Genomic DNA, 20,287 nt, shown 5'->3' with positions numbered 1-20,287 from the left:
TTCCCTAGGTCAAAAGACCAAGATGTTTTATCTAATTACTGTCATGGTACAAAGCAGTATGTGCAAGTGCCCTGAGAGCTACATGGAGGAAGAGTTTTGATGTTCTGCACTTACATTTTGAAAGCAAAAATACTGTTATCTTCTCTGTAATGTTTTGGTGTGAAAACTTGCTGTGTCCTCACCCTTCCATGTCCCCAGTGTTCTGGGTCTCAATGTACTGGAAGGAACATGTCAGAGTAAATCTAAACTTTGTAAAGATAACTCAGATTCAGTGTGCTTTTGCCCTTCTGTAGTCAATTCAGTCTGCTTATCTGCTTATTCCTTGACAGGGTCCTCCAGGGTTTTCTCGCAGGTAAGTTCCAAAAGGAAAACCCGAAGTGAGAACACTCCTGACCTCAAAGGAAAAATATGGCAAATGGTTTTAGTTTTGTTTAGTTCTAGTTTAGTTTTTTAATCTCTTTTGTCAGGCAGAGAGCTTTGTCTGGATTTTCCTTTCTTGGCAAACATTTGTAGCAGCAAGTGGTTCCTCTACCTTCTGTTAAGCATTTGCCCCATCTTTACAGAACAGCAAGTAAACATACTTACTTTTCTTTAAAAAGATCCAGTAAAATCAGGGTAGATCAGATTTTGAACAGATTGTTTAAATCGGCGAGGAAACTAAATTTCAATTGATTACACTTATATTTTTAACTTCTACCCATTGTTTGTTGGTTTGTTTTTTTTTAAAAGGGTGATATCAACATGCAAATTAACATATTTGACATATAGTATCACCTATAAGTAAACACTGATATTTCTTGGTAATCAAGAAATTGGTTGTAGTATTCAAGCTTTTGAGTTGTTGTTTAGGTGAAATGCTGATATTCAGATTCCTAGCAGTTCCCAGAAGCTGTTGCAGGCTGCTTGCTGATTCAGGCACACTTTTGTGTCTTGGATTGCCTGGCAGTTTTAGACCAGTGGTTCACACAGTCAGTGCTGCGGTCAAACGGTAAAGGCCTGTGGACTTCCTTGTAGCCTTTTCCTTGGTAGGATGTGTAGGAAGTACTGAATGCTTCATGCTTCACTGGTGGAGAAGAACTGTGAATACAAATACACAACCCCTGCCTCTGCAAGTTAAAAACAGTAATAGAGGTGTTCACTTTCAGAGAGTGGCATTTAAATTAATTAAATGAAGTTTATTCATTTTGTTATTTATGTATCAATTAAGAATCAGTGACGAAGTATTGGTCCACATCACTTCTCAGCCGAAAGTGCACTTGAGCTTGCACTTCCTTTGTGTTTTGGGTGCAAGTTTATCAAGTGTGGCCCTTGCTTTCTGTAGTGCCTCAGAGTGCTGAAAGTATGCACATCTGATTCTGTGAATGTTCACCTGGTTGAATCAACTCCACTTGTTTTCACTGTGTCTTCCTTCTCAGCAGGTATGTTCTGTCCTGTCAAATTTGCATGTGGTGTTTCTTCTCCATGCCATCATTCTTTAGTGACTTGTATTCTACCATGACTATTATTTGGATGAGTGAGAAAAGCATTTCCAGTGAAGGCAAGAACTCTATGTGTTTCCCACATGGATGTCCTTGTTTAGCTAGTAATCTGGGTTGCAGCAAGCAAACTGGAAGGCCGATGTGTGTTGTCCCAAGATACGCTAACTCCAAGGTGGCTCTCATTTGTCTTTGTGCTTTGCAAGTAGCTGAGTATTCATTTCTGGGCAGGCTGAAGGACCACTGATCTCAAAGTGTAACTTCCATAGAATTGCATATCTGATGTACAGAGCCGTATGGTATAGAGGTCCTAAGCAGGTAGATCTGTCAGCGTAGAAGCAGGAAGCACTAAAGCTACATTAACTTAAGTGCAGACCTCTGGCTTTGTTCTTTCTGGTTTAAGACATACCAGAACAGGCTATGTTCGAGCTCTGTTCCAGGCTTTGAACTGGACCCCGGGACCCTGGGAAGGAGCAGTTCATGCTGCCAGGAATCTTGATTTAAATTTCAGATAAATTTCCTGGAGCTGGAATCTGTGATAGTTGCAACATCTTTCAGAATCTAAAAAAATTGAAAATACTGTAGACCACTGCTAGACCATGAGGTCTAACTTTGTAATTCCTTTTTCTTTGCTGTAACTTGCAATTCATGACTCTGCTGACAAACCCTTAGCAAAGTATCGGTACACCTGCTACTCTTTTCCCTTCAGCTCTGAATGGAAAAATTGCAAGGCTTAGGGAAATGCTGGGTTTTATATGGCAGCGCTGGTCCCTCTTCTGGTTCTGAAGAGTCAGGATAAGCTTATTTGGGATTAGGTGAAAGTTCTGAATTGTTTAGACTTTTTTGAAGCTTTTACTTGTGGAAGAAGTGTCTTTACAAAGATTCAGATCACTGGAGGTATCAAATGCAGGAAAAAAAAAATGGCCCTGGTGCTGATTATAATCAGCTAGAAAATCAGTTAGCAAATCAAATACATGGAGCATTATAATAAATCCTTGGTCCTCCTTTTCTCTGTGTTAGCTAATGCACCACTTATTTAGGTGATAGTGAACACATCAAGACAATGATAGCTTGGTTTGGATCAGGTGATCACACCAGTCAGTCTCTCCACCACCACCTACCATGCTGGCTGCAGCAGAATAACTATATTTAACCTGGCATAAAATTAGAATAGTGATAAGATAACTGATCCTGAGTGAACTCCTGTGGTAGAACATTGACCGATCAGAATTACTTCAACAAAATTTGAAATGTCATTGTGAGTACTTCATGCAGTTGTAGATTTTTGTTTGTTTGTTTGTTTGTTTAACTGATAGGAAGTGCTTTCGAGCTGAATTTATCATACCCCTGATCTATGGCTTCAGGCAGATGAGACTTCCAAAATTGCTTACAAATAAACCTTAGGGTCACTTTGCCTTGAAGTTTATACAGAGACTGCACTCTAATTGGAATTAGTAATGTAATCCTGATACAGTGTTGGAGACCAGAATAACGTGAGAGCCAGTAGCAGAAAAAGGGGGGGGGGGGGGGAAGATGGCTTTAATGAGACTTGAAATCCAGAATTTTCTAAGACATCAGTGTCTGGGTTTTTTGAGCATTTTCTCAGTCTGTTATTTATATTCAGCATTGTATATCTGCTTGCAAGTTTTCATCCTTCTGTCCATCTCCTTCCTCTACTCTTTATCACTTGGGAAATACTTTACCCGGAAGGAAGAACATTTGGATTTAAACTACTTCTGAAAGAGAACAAGGTATTTATCAGGTGTGTGCTTTGCCATTGTGTTGGGGGGAAAACAGCTGTGCAGAAGTGTACCTTCAAGGACTGAATTTTCTGTACAGAAGGTCTCTTTTCATCTCTGGCCCCTAATCGCTTCGGAAATTAGGTGGAAGGATTTCTGGGTCAGTTCCATAGAGTTGTTTTCTAATTTGGCAGGATACCAAAAGTACTGGGGAGAAGGGGGTAGGAGAAATGCCTGTGAAGGCTACTTCTTTCTGGGACATAACAGAAACAGAAACAGAGGTAAATGGATGAAATGGTTTTGAAGCAAAAACTGCTAAAAAAGCTGCAACCAAACTAAAAGATCTCTCCTTGTAATTTCCCCCCAGATAGGACGGTCCCTTTTCCTCCTGCACAGGGTGTGTGTGGGGGTGTGTGGTCTCTCTGCTGAGGTCACCTGGTAGGTGGTCACAGCCTTCTGCTCTGTGCTTTTGTCAGTTGGGGCATGCAGAATGGGAGCTGCAGGTCAGACCTCCCCATAAAGGTCCCACCTGTCTTGTTGGGTACCTGCTCATTGTAGGCTGCAGTCCTGTCCTCAGCCCATCTCGAATAGCTGCAGTTTGCTTTCCTGTGGGCTGTGTTTTGGAGGACATGGTGTTTTAGGAAGGCGCTGGCATGTTTGCATGCGCTGCTGAAAGATGGTGCTGTAATGTCCTCCACTGCACCCCAGCAAATAAAACAAAGATGTGTGGCCGTGCTTGCCCAGTGTGTCTGTGGAGGTGCTCACTACCTGGGTTGGCTCGGAAGTCAGGTAAGAATTCTGCATTACTGCACCATTTCAGTATTTTCTGGCTCACTGCTGTGTTAAGTCTTGATCCCATCACTTGCTTGGGCAGTGACTGGTGTCATAAGGTGGCTGCAGGTTTGTTCTCTCCCTCATTATCCAAGTGGTACAGCTGTGCTGGGATTTACAGGACTTGAGTGGAAGTATGTGAAGTATACTCTGCTATCTACTCGTAAATCTGTAGTTCAGTTCCTCTTGAAAAATATTAAGTCCGGCATGCATCTGACTAAGCCATGTATCTTTGCTCCGTAGCATGTAAGAATTGCTGCTTTTCAGAACAAAAGATTCTAGATTTTGCTTTTTATGAGAAGCAAGCAGCTGTAACAGTATTAAAGGGAGGAAATGGTGCTGTTTGGCATGCTCCTGATAGGAGAAAGGTGGCAGACTAGAGCTCATTTGTAGGTGAAGGTTCATTCCACCTGCTTCAAAGTGCCATTAGCAGTCATAAAAGCTCTGTGGTCTTGCTTTAGCTTTGGTCTTGCTGCAGCCCCTGCGGAAGTGAGGGGCAATGTGGCCTATTCTGAAAAATACTGATTGTGCTTTTTTATTCTGTTCCCAGGGCCCAGTCATTTACGCGCAGTTAGATCACTCCGGAGGACAGCACAGCGACAAGATTAACAAGTCAGAGTCTGTGGTCTATGCTGATATTCGGAAGAACTGAGATGAGATCCTAAGCTATCCAAAGGAAAACACACGTTCAGACTGGAATTGCTTGAACAAGATTTGACCCAGAGAACTCACATGTGGCCTTTGATGCCTAGGCTAGGACCAATGCATGTGCATACAGAGGGAAAGATATATATGTATTGTGTGTAAATAGTCTATTTAATCGTACAGAAGTGAGACCAATGTTGCATGTTGAAATGCGGTAAGAATTTTGCTTATAAATTGCCAATATTCTTTTTTGTATCTTGTGTGACGAGAGAGAAAGTGAAAACTCGCATCACAATTTTAAAATATTTTTATCTTGATTATTAATGGAGAAACTGGAAGATGCCTGAAGATTCTAGATTGACCTGGAGATCCTTTTTTTGCTTATAGGGCCTAATTTCTTTTGTGGAAGCGAATATAAAGAAATCTTTATATTCATAGAGTTCTTTATGTGTACAGGGTATTCATCTTTCCTTGGTCAGATTCTCAATACAAGCTGCCTTCTCATATAAACTAGACACTTTCACTTGGTCTTGTAAGCCAAACTGTGACTCCTAGCTATCAGAAATGTAATGTATGTCTTAGCAGTGTAAGTGAAGGAAATGTTTAGGCCTACCTGACCTGTGTAACACAGGTCACAGAACTGTTTACTTCTATATTGAGCCCATCTATTCAAGCTTAGTCCTTTAAGGTACAGGGGTAGTGTTGATCTAATGAATTTTGTGAAATGGTAGTTTACCTGTGAAAACATAAAAGCTAGTGAGTTAAAGGGATAGGAAGCTATAGCTGTAGGTGGTTGCCTCAGACTCTGTTGAACCTTTCAATGAAATGTTTCTTCCTCGAAGCTCTGTCATTTCATATAAGCATGAAAAAGGGCTCCAAGAGATCTGGAAGCTGTAGTACTCCCTCACCTCTCTCCCATGTCTCCATTATACCACTGTCACTTCCTTAGAGATGCTTTATCTGTTCCTAAAAGCCTGTAGTGGAGGCTGAATGACCTCTGGAGGAAATCTAGGGCTCCACTCTTTGGTTTTTTTGATGTGTGTTTTTCTGTGTAACCTATATTTGCACAGAGGATGCGGAGGGCAGTTTATTTCCTTCCTGTCTGCAAGTCTACTACTTGAATACAATTTCCCAGCTTCTTGTTTCTAGATTAAACTCCTCGTAGATTGTTAAAGATCTCTGATAGTTCTGCTGAAGAGGATCTTTCTTTAGCTGACCCATTTGTATCCTGAAATCTGGTGCTCAAAACTAGAAGTGGCATTCCAGCTGAGGTCTTCTCAGAGTAGCGCATAGTAGAAGGATTTCTGTTTTGTACATCCTAATGTGGTGTTGGCTTTTTTGTAGCAGCAAATAATTTTCAGTTTGGTCTACCATAACCCCTTCTCTCTGATTCTTAACCATTTCCTAGTTCAGTCTATTTCACAGAATGGTTGAGGTTGGAAGGGACCTCTGGAGATGATCTAGTCCAAACCCCCACCTCCTCAAGCAGGGTCAGCTAGAGCAGGTTGCCCAGCACTGTGCCCAGTTGGGTTTTGAGTATCTCCACAGATGGAAACTCTACAATATCTCTGGGCAACCTGTTCCACTGTTTGATCACTTAGAGTGATAAAACAGTAAAAAACCTGCTTCCTTGTGTTCAGGTGGAATTTCCTTTTTTAAAATTTCTGTCCATTGCCTCTTGTCCTGCCAGTGAGCTACTACTGAGAAGAGTAGTGTTCTTCATTCCCTCCCATTGAGTATTTATAGATGTTGATAAGATCCCCCCCAAGCTTTCTCTTCTTCAGGCTGAACAGTCCCAGCTCTCTCAGCCTTTCCTCATATGAAAGATGCCCCAGTTCCTTTATCATCTTTGTGGGCCTGCACTGGACTTGTGCCAGTAAGTCCATATCTCTCTTGGAGAGCCCAGAACTGGACACAGTACTCCAGGTGTGGCCTCACCAGTGCTGAATAATGGGGAAGGATTATCTCCCTTGATGTGCTGGCAATACTTTGCCTAATGCAGCCCAGGACACCATTTGCTTTCTTTGCAGCAAGGGCACATTGTTGGCTCATGTTCAACCTGGTGTCCACCACGACACCCACAGGGCCTTTTCTGCAAAGCTGCTTTCCAGCCAGGTGGCCCCCAGCATGTACTGGTGCATGGGGTTGTTCCTCCCCAGGTGCAGGACTTTGCACTCCTTGAACTTCATGAAATTCCTCTTAGCCCAATTCTCCAGCCTGTCCAGGTCCCTCTGAATGGCAGCACAACCATCTGGTGTGCCAGCAACTCCTCCTAGTTTTGTATTGTCTGCAAATTTGGCTCTACTGAAATTATGTTATGGCTTTTTCAGACTTCATCTTCAATTTGTCAGTTGGAAACTTGGTTTGAATTCTCATCCTGTCCTCCAGTGAGCTTGCAACACTCTTAACTTGTTATTTGCAAACTTAAGCCTACATTCCATTGTAACATCAAGTAAATGAAAAAGAGTTTTAGGCCTGTGGCAGACCCTTTCAGAACCACATTAGATAATCCTTTAATTATGACAGTGCAACTTTAATACACAACAACCCAACAAAGTTGGGTATGCCAACACTATATTCTTTCATCAGGATCAGACTTCACTGGTTTCCTGACAACACCTGCCTTTGTTAGAAGCCTCATTAAGATAAGGATGAATCCTGCTGCTGCTGCTTTCCTTATCTACTGGGCTGTGAACTTCCCAACATTTGTTTTACACCTAGTAAGAAAGGACCGCTTTTGACATGGTTGCTGGAGAAACTTGATTTTGATCTGTCTGTGTTCATCCCTGTGCATCACCATCTTTCTCCCCAGACATTTTAGGGTAAAAAGGAGAAATGTGATGAATGTAGTGATCAAAAACTTGCTGCTATGAGAAGATAGGGCTGTCCTTGGCTCTGAAATCTGCTACTAATGTTTGTTTCTTTTCCTTCTGGAATATACTGGAGAATATAAGCACAATGCTGATCTGGTGCTGACTTTAAGAAACACACTGATCTGGTTGGTGCTAACTTTAAGAAACACACTGATCTGGTGCTAACTTTAGGAGACGTGCTGATCTGGCTGATGCTAGTGTTAGGAAACATGCTGATCTGGTTGGTGCTAACAAACTTAGGAAACATCTTCCATTGCTTTTGTTTAGCTACAGGTATGTTCATATTGCCTATACTGAGGAGGCTCATTGCAGGGCTGCTTGGATCCTCTTTGTGAAGGCAGAATGAACTTGGAAGTATTTTTTTAAAAATGCTGAACATCTTTCTAAAAAGAAACAGAAGTCCTTTCCCCCAGGAATAGCAGAAATCAGTCTGAATCCCTCTCCAGTGCAAAGGCTGTTGAATTATGTTTGTTTTTTTTTTTTTTAATTGGTCACAGGAACATGAATAATGTAGCTATTATATAACTTACTCAGGCTGAAGTCAAAAGAACTTGAGGCAATGTGAGACTTGTGAACTTTCTGTCCCTCAATTTATCTTAGCTTGTTTAATCATACGATAACCTGTGCTGATGAAAGGGACTGATGCTAAGTTGGCTTACTTAGTAAAGTCTCAGGAGACAGAGGACTTCTACTTCCTTGATGGGTAGCAAGCAGAGATTAAAGTTAGACGAGGTCATCATATCCTGATGTTATGGTGACCAGAAGTTTAACTCTTTGCTTTACTGCTATTCTCTTAATTCTCTGATGCTGTTCTTTGCAGGTGGAAAGGAACAGCTTGGACTTTGAGGAACACTGAGTGTGTTGTCCTTGTCCTGCTGTAGTACTGCTGCTACCTCTTTTTAGGACCATCTATTTTAAAACGAAGTGCTGCCTGGCAGGCTCGCTGCAGCACAGCTGAGGGGTAGGCAGCCTCTCTTGAGGCAGTAGCAAATGACTAAAACTGTCATGTGGGTCATCGCCCTTCTATAGTGGAGCTGGGGAAGGTCTGTGGGATGTAAAAGACTTGCAATGAATTCTCTTTTATTCCTCATGCAAACAAAACTGGGATCAATCTGAAATCCATTTCTCAGCTGAGGGGGGGGAAAAAAGGGTCTTTTATGGGTAAAAGTGACCTTCTATCCATTGTAGGGGTGCAGTTTTGGATGGCCAGCCTGGGCTCTGGCAGTTAAGCCAGCTGGCACCCCCTAGAGCCAGGGGTATGAATGGCATCATTCATGTTCCCTGTTTTTAATGGAACTGCAAAGTGGAAAAGTTTTGGCTTTTTACTAACAGTGGATATATTCTTCCTTATTTTTGATTACCAGAAATGAATTTTGAGAAGCAGATTACAAATAATCATAAAGTATCAATCTAAGTAAATTGGTAGCTGTACTCAGTACATCACATCTCCATTGCCTCTTTTGACTTGAGCAGTTTTTCTGTGAGGGACATGGTCGGCATGTTCATGAAATGGCATTAAGAGCCATTACAGGGTGGTGGGTGGCAAATATGTCCCTGTAACTAATTGAATGATGTGTCATTTGTAACTGGAGACCCATAGGGTTTTGTTTTCTCTCAAAGCTTTAGTGATACTTCAATTTGTGACTAGAAGAGCTGGAATTAGGTTTTTAAACCTGTGAGAACTGTTTAGGTAACCATCTGTCTTGTAACTGCAGTAAATGTGTCTATGCAGCTTAGAAGCTGCATTGCCTTGGAGTGGATTCATTGAGGTCAAGTGTGGGCTATTTGATTTATAACCAAAACACCTTAAGTCTGTATTGAAATCTTGTCCTGGAATTTTACATTATTAATGTATCTACCTAGCACCTCAAGTACAAAATGTTCTTATTGTATAATAGGTGATGGAAATATTTTCTCTTTAAAACCATCAAAGCTGAGGTGGGTAAGACTTCTGGGCTGTGGCCACACCCCTGCGGTGCTAGTATTTAGGTAACATTTTTATATGGGAGACTACAAAATCATATTAACTATGCTCAGCAATTATACTCTTCTTGAGGCTTCTCTTTCCCTTCTCTTCACTGCCCTAAAGCTAATAAGCCCTTTCATTTAAAGGTATTTTTGTACTCTAAAACGTAAGTTCAATGCCTTTGGAGATCAGTGTGCTGTGCAATCTTTTCTGTCTCCCTGCAGTGCCAGCTGTTTTTATGTGGTAAATGTAATTGGAAACATAGTCTGGGTACTTTTCTTTTGTAAACCTCTGTCTTGGAGGTATGCAAGAGAAAAAACACCTGTAAGACAGGTGTATAATCTGAGTGAGGGAGCTAGGTATGCACTGCATGGCCTGATTACATGAAGAGCCAGTGTACCAACTGTTAGTGCTTTTGCTTTTACGACTCATCTGGAAACAGTTATCTTGGATATTTTTTCTTGAATGGACTTTCATGTTTTCTGTTGTAATCTTGTGAATATTTTAATACACTTTTTTTTCCCCATTACTGGTTTGCTGAATGAGTCTTACCTGGTTAGGAACTGGGAAGGGAGTGTGACTGAAATACACCACCTCTCTTTCTGGCAATATTCTTCAGTCACTTCAGTCTCTATCTGCTCAGTGAACAACACAGCTGGAGAGTTCACCATTTGAATTGATACCCTGTATTACCACTTCAGCTAGGAGAACTGAGAAATGCATGTGAAACTGTAGCAGAATACACATAGGAGAGAAATAGCTTCATGGCAGGACAGCCCCTGGAAAAGGGAAGCTGACAGACTTATCAGGTGCATGTCTTGTAAGAATGGAAAATGCTTTCCTTAAAGTATCCAGCACAAATGCTTTGCACAGGATAATATAACATTATACATAGAGTGAGAAAGGAGGGGACATCGGTGCCACAGCGAGGTGCTGTAGCTCATGCATCTATAGAATGGTTTCCTCTCCACCCTTGCCATGCTGGAGTGATAACTCAAATGGGGTGTGTGTGGGGGGAAGTAGGGGTGGAGAGAGACTTAATAACAGGAGTTTCCAAAACTCCAGTATTTCAAGGCCTTCATTTTCCTGAAAGCTGAATCCTGAAGAAGCTACTCTGTCTCACAGTTATCTTTTTCTCCTGGATATAAATTCCTGAGCACTGATACTGACTCCTAGCTTTCGTGGAAGAAGTCTCAGAGAACCTGCCAGGGAAGCTCATTGATGCCGTGCTCTGAGCACAGTTGCCTCGTACTTCTCAGCAACAGATGAGCTCCAGCAGTGTAATACAAAGCCTTTGCTTGGAAGCTATTTCACAGTGGCACACTTTTCCTCTTTACGGGAGAATAAGTAGGGAGAGATGTTGACTTTCAGGAAAGGCTTCAGTATTTATTCACAAACACGCCACAGATGGGAATGTACCACTGCCTCCAAAGCTTTGGAGAACTGACATGCACATGTTTCCCAAGTGCACACCTTTGCAGGAAATCTGTATGCACTTAAGGAGGAGGTGGAAAGTGAGTAATAGAAGTTTTGGCTGTTTATTTTTCACACTCCCAAGAACCAGGTGCTTAAATGTGCCCATCTTCTGCCTCTAGTTGTAAAGGATGACAGAAGCTAAAACACCAGTGGCATATACTAGTTTGCCCTCCTCTTGTTAAAGACAGCGTTGGCTGGAAAACAAAGGAAGATATACATAGCTGAAAAGAATATCCTAACGCTACCAGGGAAGAGCATCAGGGAATGAAATGCAAATGCTACTGTTGTTGGTTATTGAAAGTGTGGTAAAACCCCACCCAGACTGATTACTTCAGTCTGAGGCTCTGGCTGACTGTCACCAGTACCATGTCACTCCCGGCACTGTTCACTAGAGTCAGATAAGGTGGGGCCCAGCAACTCATTCTAGGCACAATCAACAATCAGTTTCTTTTAAAGAGGCAATATAAGACACACAATTTTACTTCAATTCAAAAGGTTGCACTTTATTTAAATGTATGGAGATATTGTTATTTGCACTTAGAAAACACTTGCTGTCTAGACATTTAGAATTCCTCTTTCATTTTCTCAGAGGAAAAAACATTAAAATTAGTGAAGCTAGGCCCCATGGGGAAGGGTTTGTGCATTGTTGGATTTGACCTGTTGGGTTAAGCATCCCTTTGCTGCAGTTGCTCTTGTTGTTTTGCTTTTAGCTCCTGATTATACCTATAGGGAAAAAAAAATTTTAAAAAAGAGTGGAGACTAAGAATAGAACACCAGTTACAATAACAGTGTCTTCCTAACAATCTGTTCAGTGGAGGAGGTTTAAAATTACAACGGACTTGAGGGTGGATACTCAGGATAGGATAGTTCAGTTCATGTAAGAAGTTCCAAATTTGTTAGGTTTGCCTCATTCCTGGCCAGTACTGAAGCCCGAGAACTCCAAATTTGCCCTCAAGAAATAACTAAAAAAAAAAAAAAAAAAAAAAAAAAAAATGCTGCTCTGCTTAAGAGCCCTTCGATCCAGCTGGAACTGACACAATTCAACACTGAAAGCTGACAAAAGTGCAACACTTCTGAGGAGGACAAAGTCTAGGCTGTTTGTCAGTCAGACCTACAGCTTTTAAAGAATGCCTTAGACCCAGAAACTACAGCTTGCATAGCACATTCCTTAAAACGTGCTCTAGCTATACTGAAAATATTTAAAGCTTTGCTCCCACTTAACTGGAAAACTAACTATGTAGCAAAGAAGTTCTGCAATGTTTAATTAATTGTTCAGTTCCTCTTGCCTGTTGCACTGACATTGAGGCTGGTGGAATTTATAAATTCCTGGTTAAGATGAGGTGGTGTGAATGCTTAGTTATAGTATGTAGAGTAGCCCTTCTTAATACATACCTCCATATTCGGAAGAGTTGAGAGCCACCAGCACAGCCAACAAAGAAGTTCACAGCGAACAGACTCCAGTTTTTAGGAATAATAACTAGAGAGTACCTTGACCAAATAAGGCCTGTTGAATGAAGGGGAAAGATCTTAAGTCTTTAAAGTGAAATATTCAGACATTCCCCTAAGTTTGGAGACAGAATCATGGGCCAGTTTAAGTAAATAAGTTTTACAACTTCATGTTAGACAACTGCTTTTCTTATAACTAGCCATTTCTTGGTTAAAAGTGCATCAAGTGCCAGTGGGACAGGCATTGCATTTTTCCAAATAACTAGACAATATGGTCAATCATAGCCTTAATATCAAACAAAGATCCTCTGTACCTTATTGCAGTCTAGACCTTAATTCTCCAGCACAGTTGCAGGGTAGTCGCATTTTGCTGTAGTATATCCAGCTTGCTGCACCAGCTTAGAGATTACAGAATTTACCAGTCAAGAAAGGCTTACCTATCATGCAAAATGCACAGCACTGTGTCGGATAGCAAAATAAAGTCCAGAGAAGGAAGAAGGTGGCAGCTGTAATGTTGATTTTCAGCTTTAGGTGCCACAAGTCCCGCCCCTGGCAAGATCTGGTAGAACACCTTGAAATACAGAATATTGTTTCTGCCAGCATGAAAATTCATGGCAGACAGCAGTGCAGCAGTCCGTGTACCCACTGCTTCCAAATTCTTTTAACACATGGAAATTCTTTCCAGTTACGTTAGTGTAATTACCCTACCATTGTTTAATCTCTTAAAGTCTGTTCTAAAAAAGTCACTATACCCTGGACTGATTTCAAAATTACTTGACCTGAAGCAAAAGAGGTCACTTAGTGGAATGAGTGGTATCATTGTAACTTAAGAGATGAAACTTGTATCCTAACTCATAACAACTCGCTCTGGACAATTCCAAATTAAGACACGTGTAGAAAACTGTTATATAATCACAGAACTCTTACAGATTTAATAACAAGTATAGGTCTATCCTAGAATTATCATCTGACAGCAGTAGTGACAGCTAGCATATTATAGTTAACCCTTTTCTATAGAAGTGGATTAGTACTGATGAAGGATTCAGAAAGAAGCGTATACAGTTTTAGAGAGGGTGCTGTGTAAAAGCATGGAGTAACTTTGGCTTTACCTGTGGCCATTAGTACTGCAGACTGTGCTGTGCTGAGTTTTTCTGCTGGTCTGGTCATATCAGCCATTCCAGCACATACCAAACCCTGTAAAGAGAAATTCAGTGAGCACCAGTCAAGTACCAGGACCTCCTGCAACAGATCAATCACTTTACAAGGGGAGGTTGCTTCATAGCTCAGTGCTTATTCTATATGCATTATGCAGGAAATGGGATGCATTATATGAGCAGAGTAATTAGACTCTTGGAGACCTCATTCACTTCTAGTCCCTTGTGGTAGGAATAAGAACACAGTTATGGGGGGGTGCAACTGGCTTGGAATAAAATCCCAGGCAGTGGCAATTTTGTATTAATTTGAGAAAACAAGGTTAATTTAAGCTTTTAAGCTTAAGAAAGCAGCTGGAAAAAAAAAATGGTTTTCATGCAACAAGTAGAAGCTTATCTAAATAAGGCCTTTCTTCTTAAAGCTCAGAGATATTGCTGGTAAAGATGTAGGTGTGACACCATATAGTCTTCACTCAGCTTCACCTGAGGAGGTAAAAGTGCTTCTTTTTTAATACAATTTCAGTAAAAGTAGAAAACTTCAGGTGAGGTGAGGAATAGCTTGGCTGATCTACTTGACAACATTATTAGCAAACACGCTGCTTGATTCGGTTTGTTGTGTTACTGCCCTCTACTGGAAATAAAATTTCATGTTCACGTTACAGGCATTCACCAAAAAAACCCAACCCCAAAGCCAAAAAACCTAAATCCCACAAATAAGACAGTCCTAACACTTTTAATTCACTGACTGCCACTAAGGACTCCTTTGGCTCCAGTCAAGAAACCAATTTTCAAGGGTAGATACTTCCGTGTGCTGCCTCACTTATGGGATTGATACTGCTGCAGTGGTGCCATGGAGGTACAGACTTTCAGCACACTTGGGTAACTGTAGTAAATGCACCTTTGCCATGTAGGGGGAAAGTCATTTTAACTTCTCACTGAGAACTTCACTGTGAGCTTAGAGAAGTCTTCCTGCATGTTCACAAAAGAAAAACCTTCTGTGTATAATTCTTTTGATACAGCAGCAGTCGACACCAGCCTGCTCAGAACTGTTGCCTGTATGCTCAGGCTCAAGAGCATGTTGCCTGGGGGAGTCTCTCAGAAAGGGGAAGGTTAACCATGGTTACTGCAGCTCCAGTTTAGATTGTCAAAGAAACCAAGCTACAGCTTAGAGCATAACGTGTTGCCTGTGGCCTATAAAAAGCTGGGGTTAACAATGGCAAACTTACAAACCAACTGGCAATAGTAAGAGCAGGTTATATCCTTGCTTGTTATCAAAGAAGGAGATCAAACAGCTTTATGATTTTAGAGGTCACTTATTTCATCTGTACCAATACAACAACTAGGAGGAGTATAGTGAATTAGGAGGAGGCATATACTTCACCCTGTGCACAAACACAGCCAAGGGATGTAACCAAGTGGGAAGCAGAACTGCACAGGAAGCAGAGAGCTACTGATAGCTAAAATGGCAGTGCTGTTTTAATTTTGTTTTCTCAAGATTACCTTGCACTCTTGACACACTTTAACGTGCCTTCAAACCATGAGGCTTAGGAATTGGCTTCCTTAAGATACTATTCAAATTCCTCAATCTCAGAAGAAATACATGCTTTAAGCGTTTTGAATTATGCCAGCTCATGCCTACCTTGAGCAACAGTTAGTGTTTCACAAAAGAAAGCCTTTGTGCAACTTTCAGCAAAGAGTACAATTTTTTCCACAAAGCATTTTTCTCCCACTGTATCCCCTGCATGTTGTGCTATATGTTATTAAGGCTAATTTTGTTCCTCCCCGTATGTTACAAATTAGAGCCTTGGTATTAAATCTTTCTGTAGGCTCAGATATCTGCAGGGAAACCATTGCTTGCTCAATGGGTTGCTGTAGATTGCCCTCTGATTGCGATCCAGACACCAGCTGGCATCTTATACTTACCCATTTCATAACAGGTGCCCAGAAAAACACTGTTTTGGGACCTGAGGGAGGAGGGGGAAAAAAAGAAAAGAAGTTAAATTATTCAGTGAGATGTAGCTGTTTTAATACCCACAGTAAGTTTTGGGGTTGTTTAGTTTTTTTTAAATAATGAATTGTGTATATTAGCGCAGTTTCTATCACTGTATGAGCTCTATCACCTAATACTTATAGTTCATCAGCTCAGTGCATCAACCTTCAGTTGTGTAATCAGTCCACCCATTTCTGCAACAGATGAGTAGGATTTTGTATTTCCATTTTCCTAGCAAACGACACTAGAGCAGGCAAAATGCACTTATAGGGAAAAGAGTTAGGATAAGGCCTAGAAACAGTGAAGACAGTTTCTATATAGTGATTAAAAGCTACTCTACAGCTGGACTAACAGAAATAGTATTTGAAATCTTTGTGAACTGAATCTTGTAAACTAAAACCCCAAAATATTTTATTACTGGTACTGTAACAAGTCACTTCCTCCTCCTTCCCTTCCCAAATCACAGCCCACCTCTTCATGCTACCGAAGACATGCTGCGCAGCAGCACTAGATGGTTAAAGTGAGAGTACAAATTGCAAACATAAGTAGCAGTAAATGTCACAAGGAGAGTGTCCTCATTCACCCTAATCTGCATCCCTGAATAACCACGTCTTTCTAGCAGAAACAATGCTCCCCGCCGAATCAACCCTACTACACCCCAATAATCTACCAATAGGCCAAGGAGGATTATGGGGGAAGAGGACAAGACCTACAGAAGAAAGGGAGAAAAGTCAATGGAATGGGATCTGGGGGAAAACATCTCTCTTACAAATACATACGCCTTACAGCAGTGCTAAAATAGCAACTGCTTGGTTAAAACAAAGTACTGTAATGCCACACCTACTATGTGCAGGTTGCCAACCATGCCAGAAATCATTAATCTAGGACTACCGCTCGAAGTCTTAAAAGAGAGACCATGATCCAAAGTACCAACCCACCACACTGGGAGACAGTCAGGACACTGGTTCCGATTTCATCAAAACACATGAAGTTTTAGGTCTTGCTAGGCCACTGCTCAGTATTCTGATAACATGCAAGATGAAGCCAAGTTTTCACCATAATATGTTACATATTATGAGTAAAGTTTTTAAATATGATAAACACTAGGACTTTGGTTGCTTGCTTTTTATGTGAGCTAATTTTTCACTAACAATTCAGCCTTAAAAAGGCCTTGCAGTAACTATTTGTACTCCCTGTTTAAGTACCTTCAAGTTTAAAACTGTGACTTGGGAAAAATTAACTGTCAGGTTACTACAGCAAGCACCTGTGAAGCAACTCATAATTTGGGGGATAAGACTAATTCTTACAAATACGTTACTCACCTTAAAGCCAACTAAGCCCTATAAAGGGGCAGGGCAACTGCAGCACAGAAGGCAACAAAAACTGGCTTGGCGGCTTTGCGTAAAGCCCTCTTAGACCCACACTGCTTGTGATAGTGATTGAGTTTCAAACTGCAGTTAATAACTACCAGCACATTACTTTTGTCTTGGATAACTGAATGTTTCTACCTACACGGGATTTAATTTTTTTTAGGATGGCTGGGGTGGTGCAGCCACTAAAACTGCCTAATGTTGTTGAATAAATACAGCTCAATATTCATCTTTTAAAAATAGAAACTTCAGTTGCTGTTCTCTTAGGCAGCTACTTAGTATGTCAGTATCAGGCTCCAAATACAGCTCTTTATAAATCAGTCTTACAGAGGTCCCATGAAAGTAGCTTTAATTACTATCATCTATTTTCTTCTAAAACACAAATTCAGATTTGGAGTACTAGAGAATGTGGGGTGAGTATAAATTATTAAATCGACATTCCCTAAACAGCTAGCAAACTTTTCAAGAAGACTGACATTAATTTTTATTAATAAGAGATAACTTGGTAATTTAAAACTGCTGACTACAGAAGTAAGAAACAATTGAAGACAAGTAAGGTACCAAGCCAAGCTTGTTATAAGGGAAGACTGTCAAATGCCTTAAGCAGAACACCTCTTCTGGACACACTCCAATAAGCACCCAGCTGGGGCGAGCTCTTCCCAGATCCTGACACCTGGAATTTTTCAAGGATGAATTTGACAGCAGCACATCAGAGCAGGGGCATACCACAGGCTAAGTTGGACACTGTGTGTGTGACCAGCTTATAGAATTTACAACTTCTATTAAATGTAAGAAGTCTTTGTCCTGGAGAGTTTAGTTTAATCAGGCAAAGTGAACCAAAGAGGCCAAAGGAGAGGGAGTAGAAGCACAGCCCACGCTTCCCCGTGGCTGCCAAGAGCAATGTTCCCCGCTCTGTGGCAGCCTGGGGAGTTGGTGTGCTGTACCCCAGGCCCTTCACTGTCCTCCAGCGGCCTCGCTCTGTGCAACACCAGCCAAGAAACAGCTTTTCAGACCAGGCTTCAATTACTTCACTGGAAGCTTTCTCTGTGCCAGAAAACAAGTAGGCATTGTTCTTCACTTCTCACAAGTGATTTATAATTTCATTATAATGACACTTATACTCCTAAATTAGACTAAAAACTTAGATATCACCAGAGATAAAATGTGAGCCTTTCATTTTTAACCTACTTGTTTTGCAGTCAGAGTGACATCTATTGCATAACTTTCTCAGAGACCCACCTTCAAGACATTCAAGGCTGAAACAGAAGTGGCAGAGGTTCAGATTTGATACCTGCTTGCTCTGTGGCTTTTCTCACTTACTCCATCAGTACGGATTATGGCAGATATATATGTATATATATATACAGACCCACATAGAGTCCCTAAAAAATGGATTTTTTAAGATTAATTCCAATGTGATGGTGGTGAACAAAAGTGGCCCACAGGCAGCTCCATGAAGTGAAAAGCACTGCAAGAGAACCTCCAAAGCCTTTTTCAATTAGTACTACAGTTCTGATGAAGAACAAACATAGATGTTCCCAGTGCTCGCCATGCCTTGTATTCAATACAAGCAATTGGAAGCTGCCACATTTCACACAGGATGAATGTGGCACTCAGAGGCTTTTGGCACCTTTACAATGGAAGCGCTGGACATATTGACTCTTTACATACAAAAATTACATTAATATTAAATATGTATATAGGTCTAGTGAATTCAGTACGAATCAGACATTTTGATAAACTGCGGTTTTCACTCTTTAACTGATTTCTATAAAGCAACAATTTTCATTTCAAGAAAGGTGCATTATAGGAGGACGGAGCAACTGACTAAAAACTAAAGTCCATTTCTACAGTGCGTATTCCAGGTAGGTGAAGAGTCAAGGATGCATATCACACCGAAACAAAACAGTGGGAACAGCAGCCTATGGAATTTTGGGATTTTATCGAGCACTCTTTTTAACTATCCTATGCAATTTGTTTACATGACAAACATCACCTCAATGGCACTGAAGCAGATCATTTTACAAGAGGGTTCTCCCTAACAACACAAACCCCCATGTTTGCTCAAGTAAAGGTGAGCTTTAGGTCAGGTGATGGTAGCCCATTTCAGGGAATCTTGAGCCCTTCCTACCCCACAGGAGCCCTTCGGCTACGACAGCGGATTCCTCAAGGGCACGAGTTGCCTTCGGAAGCAGGGCCGGATTCGCCAGAAAGCAAATAAAGCAAAGAGCGGCTTGACTTAAACCAGAGTACACTTCAGGAACCCTTGCCGCGCTCCCCCCTATTTTTCCAGCACATCCACGTGAAAGAAGTGGCAGCCGAAGCCTTCGGGCCCCTCTGGAAGTCATCACGGCCCCCGGAGGAGGCTCAGGCAGCCCAGCCGCCCCCCGCGTCCAAACGGCGGAGCCGTGCGGCGCTCCGGTCCGCTCGTGCATCCCGGCAGACGGCAGCAACAGCAGCTCGCGTCGCGCCTGTCGCCTTCCGTCCTTCCAAAGAAGAGAAGTCTTCCTCTGACGAGCAGGAGCCCGCTCTTCGGCAGTCTTCCCCGCGCCACAGCCCCGGCTCTGCCGCCCCGACCCCGCCTCCCCCCCCCGCCGGACCCCGCTGCCCAGCGCTCTGGCAGCCGCGGCAGCCCCCGGGGGGACCCCCCGCACCCCGCCTCCTCCTCCGCGGACCCAACCGGCGGCCAAGGTGACCCCCTCGGCCCTCCCCCTAACGGAGGACGCCCCGTTACCTGCCGGGTGGTTGTAAAAGGGCCGGAACCGCGGCGGCAGCTTGAGCTCGATGCGGTCGAGCAGTCGGTGGTAGGAGGCGCGGAGCCCCGCGACGGCGGCCGCCATGTCGGGACGGCGAGGGGGGGCGCGGGGGCCGGGCGGCGGCGGCGGCGGCGGCGGGGGGCGAGCGGGGGGCGAGCGGGTGCCGGCAGCTCCTTCCCTCCGCGACCCTCCGTCCTTCCACCGCCCCCAGCGAGCCCCGCCTACCTGTCACCCCCGTGCCGGGGGGAGGTGCGCCGCTTCCTGCGCGCTGATTGGCGGCCTCCGCAAGAGGCGGGGAGGGGCGGAAGGGTTCGCGCAGCGCTATTGGTTAGGGTGGCCGCCCCCGCCTCGCGAGGGGAGCTGGCGCCAGGCGGTCGGAGGCGGTGTCCCGGCCGTCTTGGGGAAGGGCGCGAGCGCCCGGCTCAGAGATGGCCGCCGGCGCCGCTTCACTCTCCCATCCGAGATGGCCGGCGCGGGAAACCCCCGAGCCGTGACCGCACGCCCAAACCCAAGATGGCCGCCTCGTGGCTTCATCGCTTGGCTCGAGAGCCGGTTCGGCCGGCGAAGCC

General features: G+C 42.9%; 2 protein-coding genes across 2 annotated transcripts in view; one reads left to right on the top strand and one right to left on the bottom strand.

Moving 5' to 3' along the window:
- Positions 1-10,055, top strand: part of MPZL1 (myelin protein zero like 1) — a 40,068-nt gene extending 30,013 nt beyond the window's left edge. Inside the window, exon 6 of the mRNA XM_030019575.1 lies at positions 4,596-10,055. Coding sequence (XP_029875435.1) covers positions 4,596-4,697 — 102 coding nt within the window. The 3' untranslated portion in view covers positions 4,698-10,055. The remainder of the gene's footprint in view (positions 1-4,595) is intronic.
- A 1,432-nt stretch (positions 10,056-11,487) lies between these two features.
- MPC2 (mitochondrial pyruvate carrier 2) lies at positions 11,488-19,963 on the bottom strand. The gene is made up of 6 exons (XM_030019576.2): positions 19,890-19,963; positions 19,697-19,848; positions 15,526-15,566; positions 13,561-13,645; positions 12,398-12,509; positions 11,488-11,728 (listed from the first exon to the last, which is right to left on the bottom strand). Exons 2-6 carry the CDS (start codon positions 19,800-19,802, stop codon positions 11,671-11,673), a joined length of 402 nt encoding a protein of 133 aa, XP_029875436.1. The 5' UTR covers positions 19,803-19,848; positions 19,890-19,963; the 3' UTR covers positions 11,488-11,670.
- Between the last annotated feature and the right edge of the window lie 324 nt (positions 19,964-20,287).

Source organism: Aquila chrysaetos, chromosome 7 (assembly GCF_900496995.4).
Source record: "Aquila chrysaetos chrysaetos chromosome 7, bAquChr1.4, whole genome shotgun sequence".
Taxonomy (NCBI): Eukaryota; Metazoa; Chordata; class Aves; order Accipitriformes; family Accipitridae; genus Aquila; species Aquila chrysaetos.
Note: the sequence above shows the minus strand (reverse complement) of the source record. Positions and strands in the feature narration are given on the sequence as shown.

Coding starts and splice junctions, on each gene's coding strand:
- MPC2 (XM_030019576.2), bottom strand. CDS start 19,802: ATGGCGGCCGCCGTCGCGGGGCTCCGCGCCTCCTACCACCGACTGCTC. Junction 12,510..13,560: donor TGCAGTACTAATGGCCACAG/GTAAAGCCAAAG, acceptor TTCATTCAACAG/GCCTTATTTGGTCAAGGTAC. Junction 11,729..12,397: donor CAACTCTTCCGAATATGGAG/GTATGTATTAAG, acceptor TTTTCCCTATAG/GTATAATCAGGAGCTAAAAG.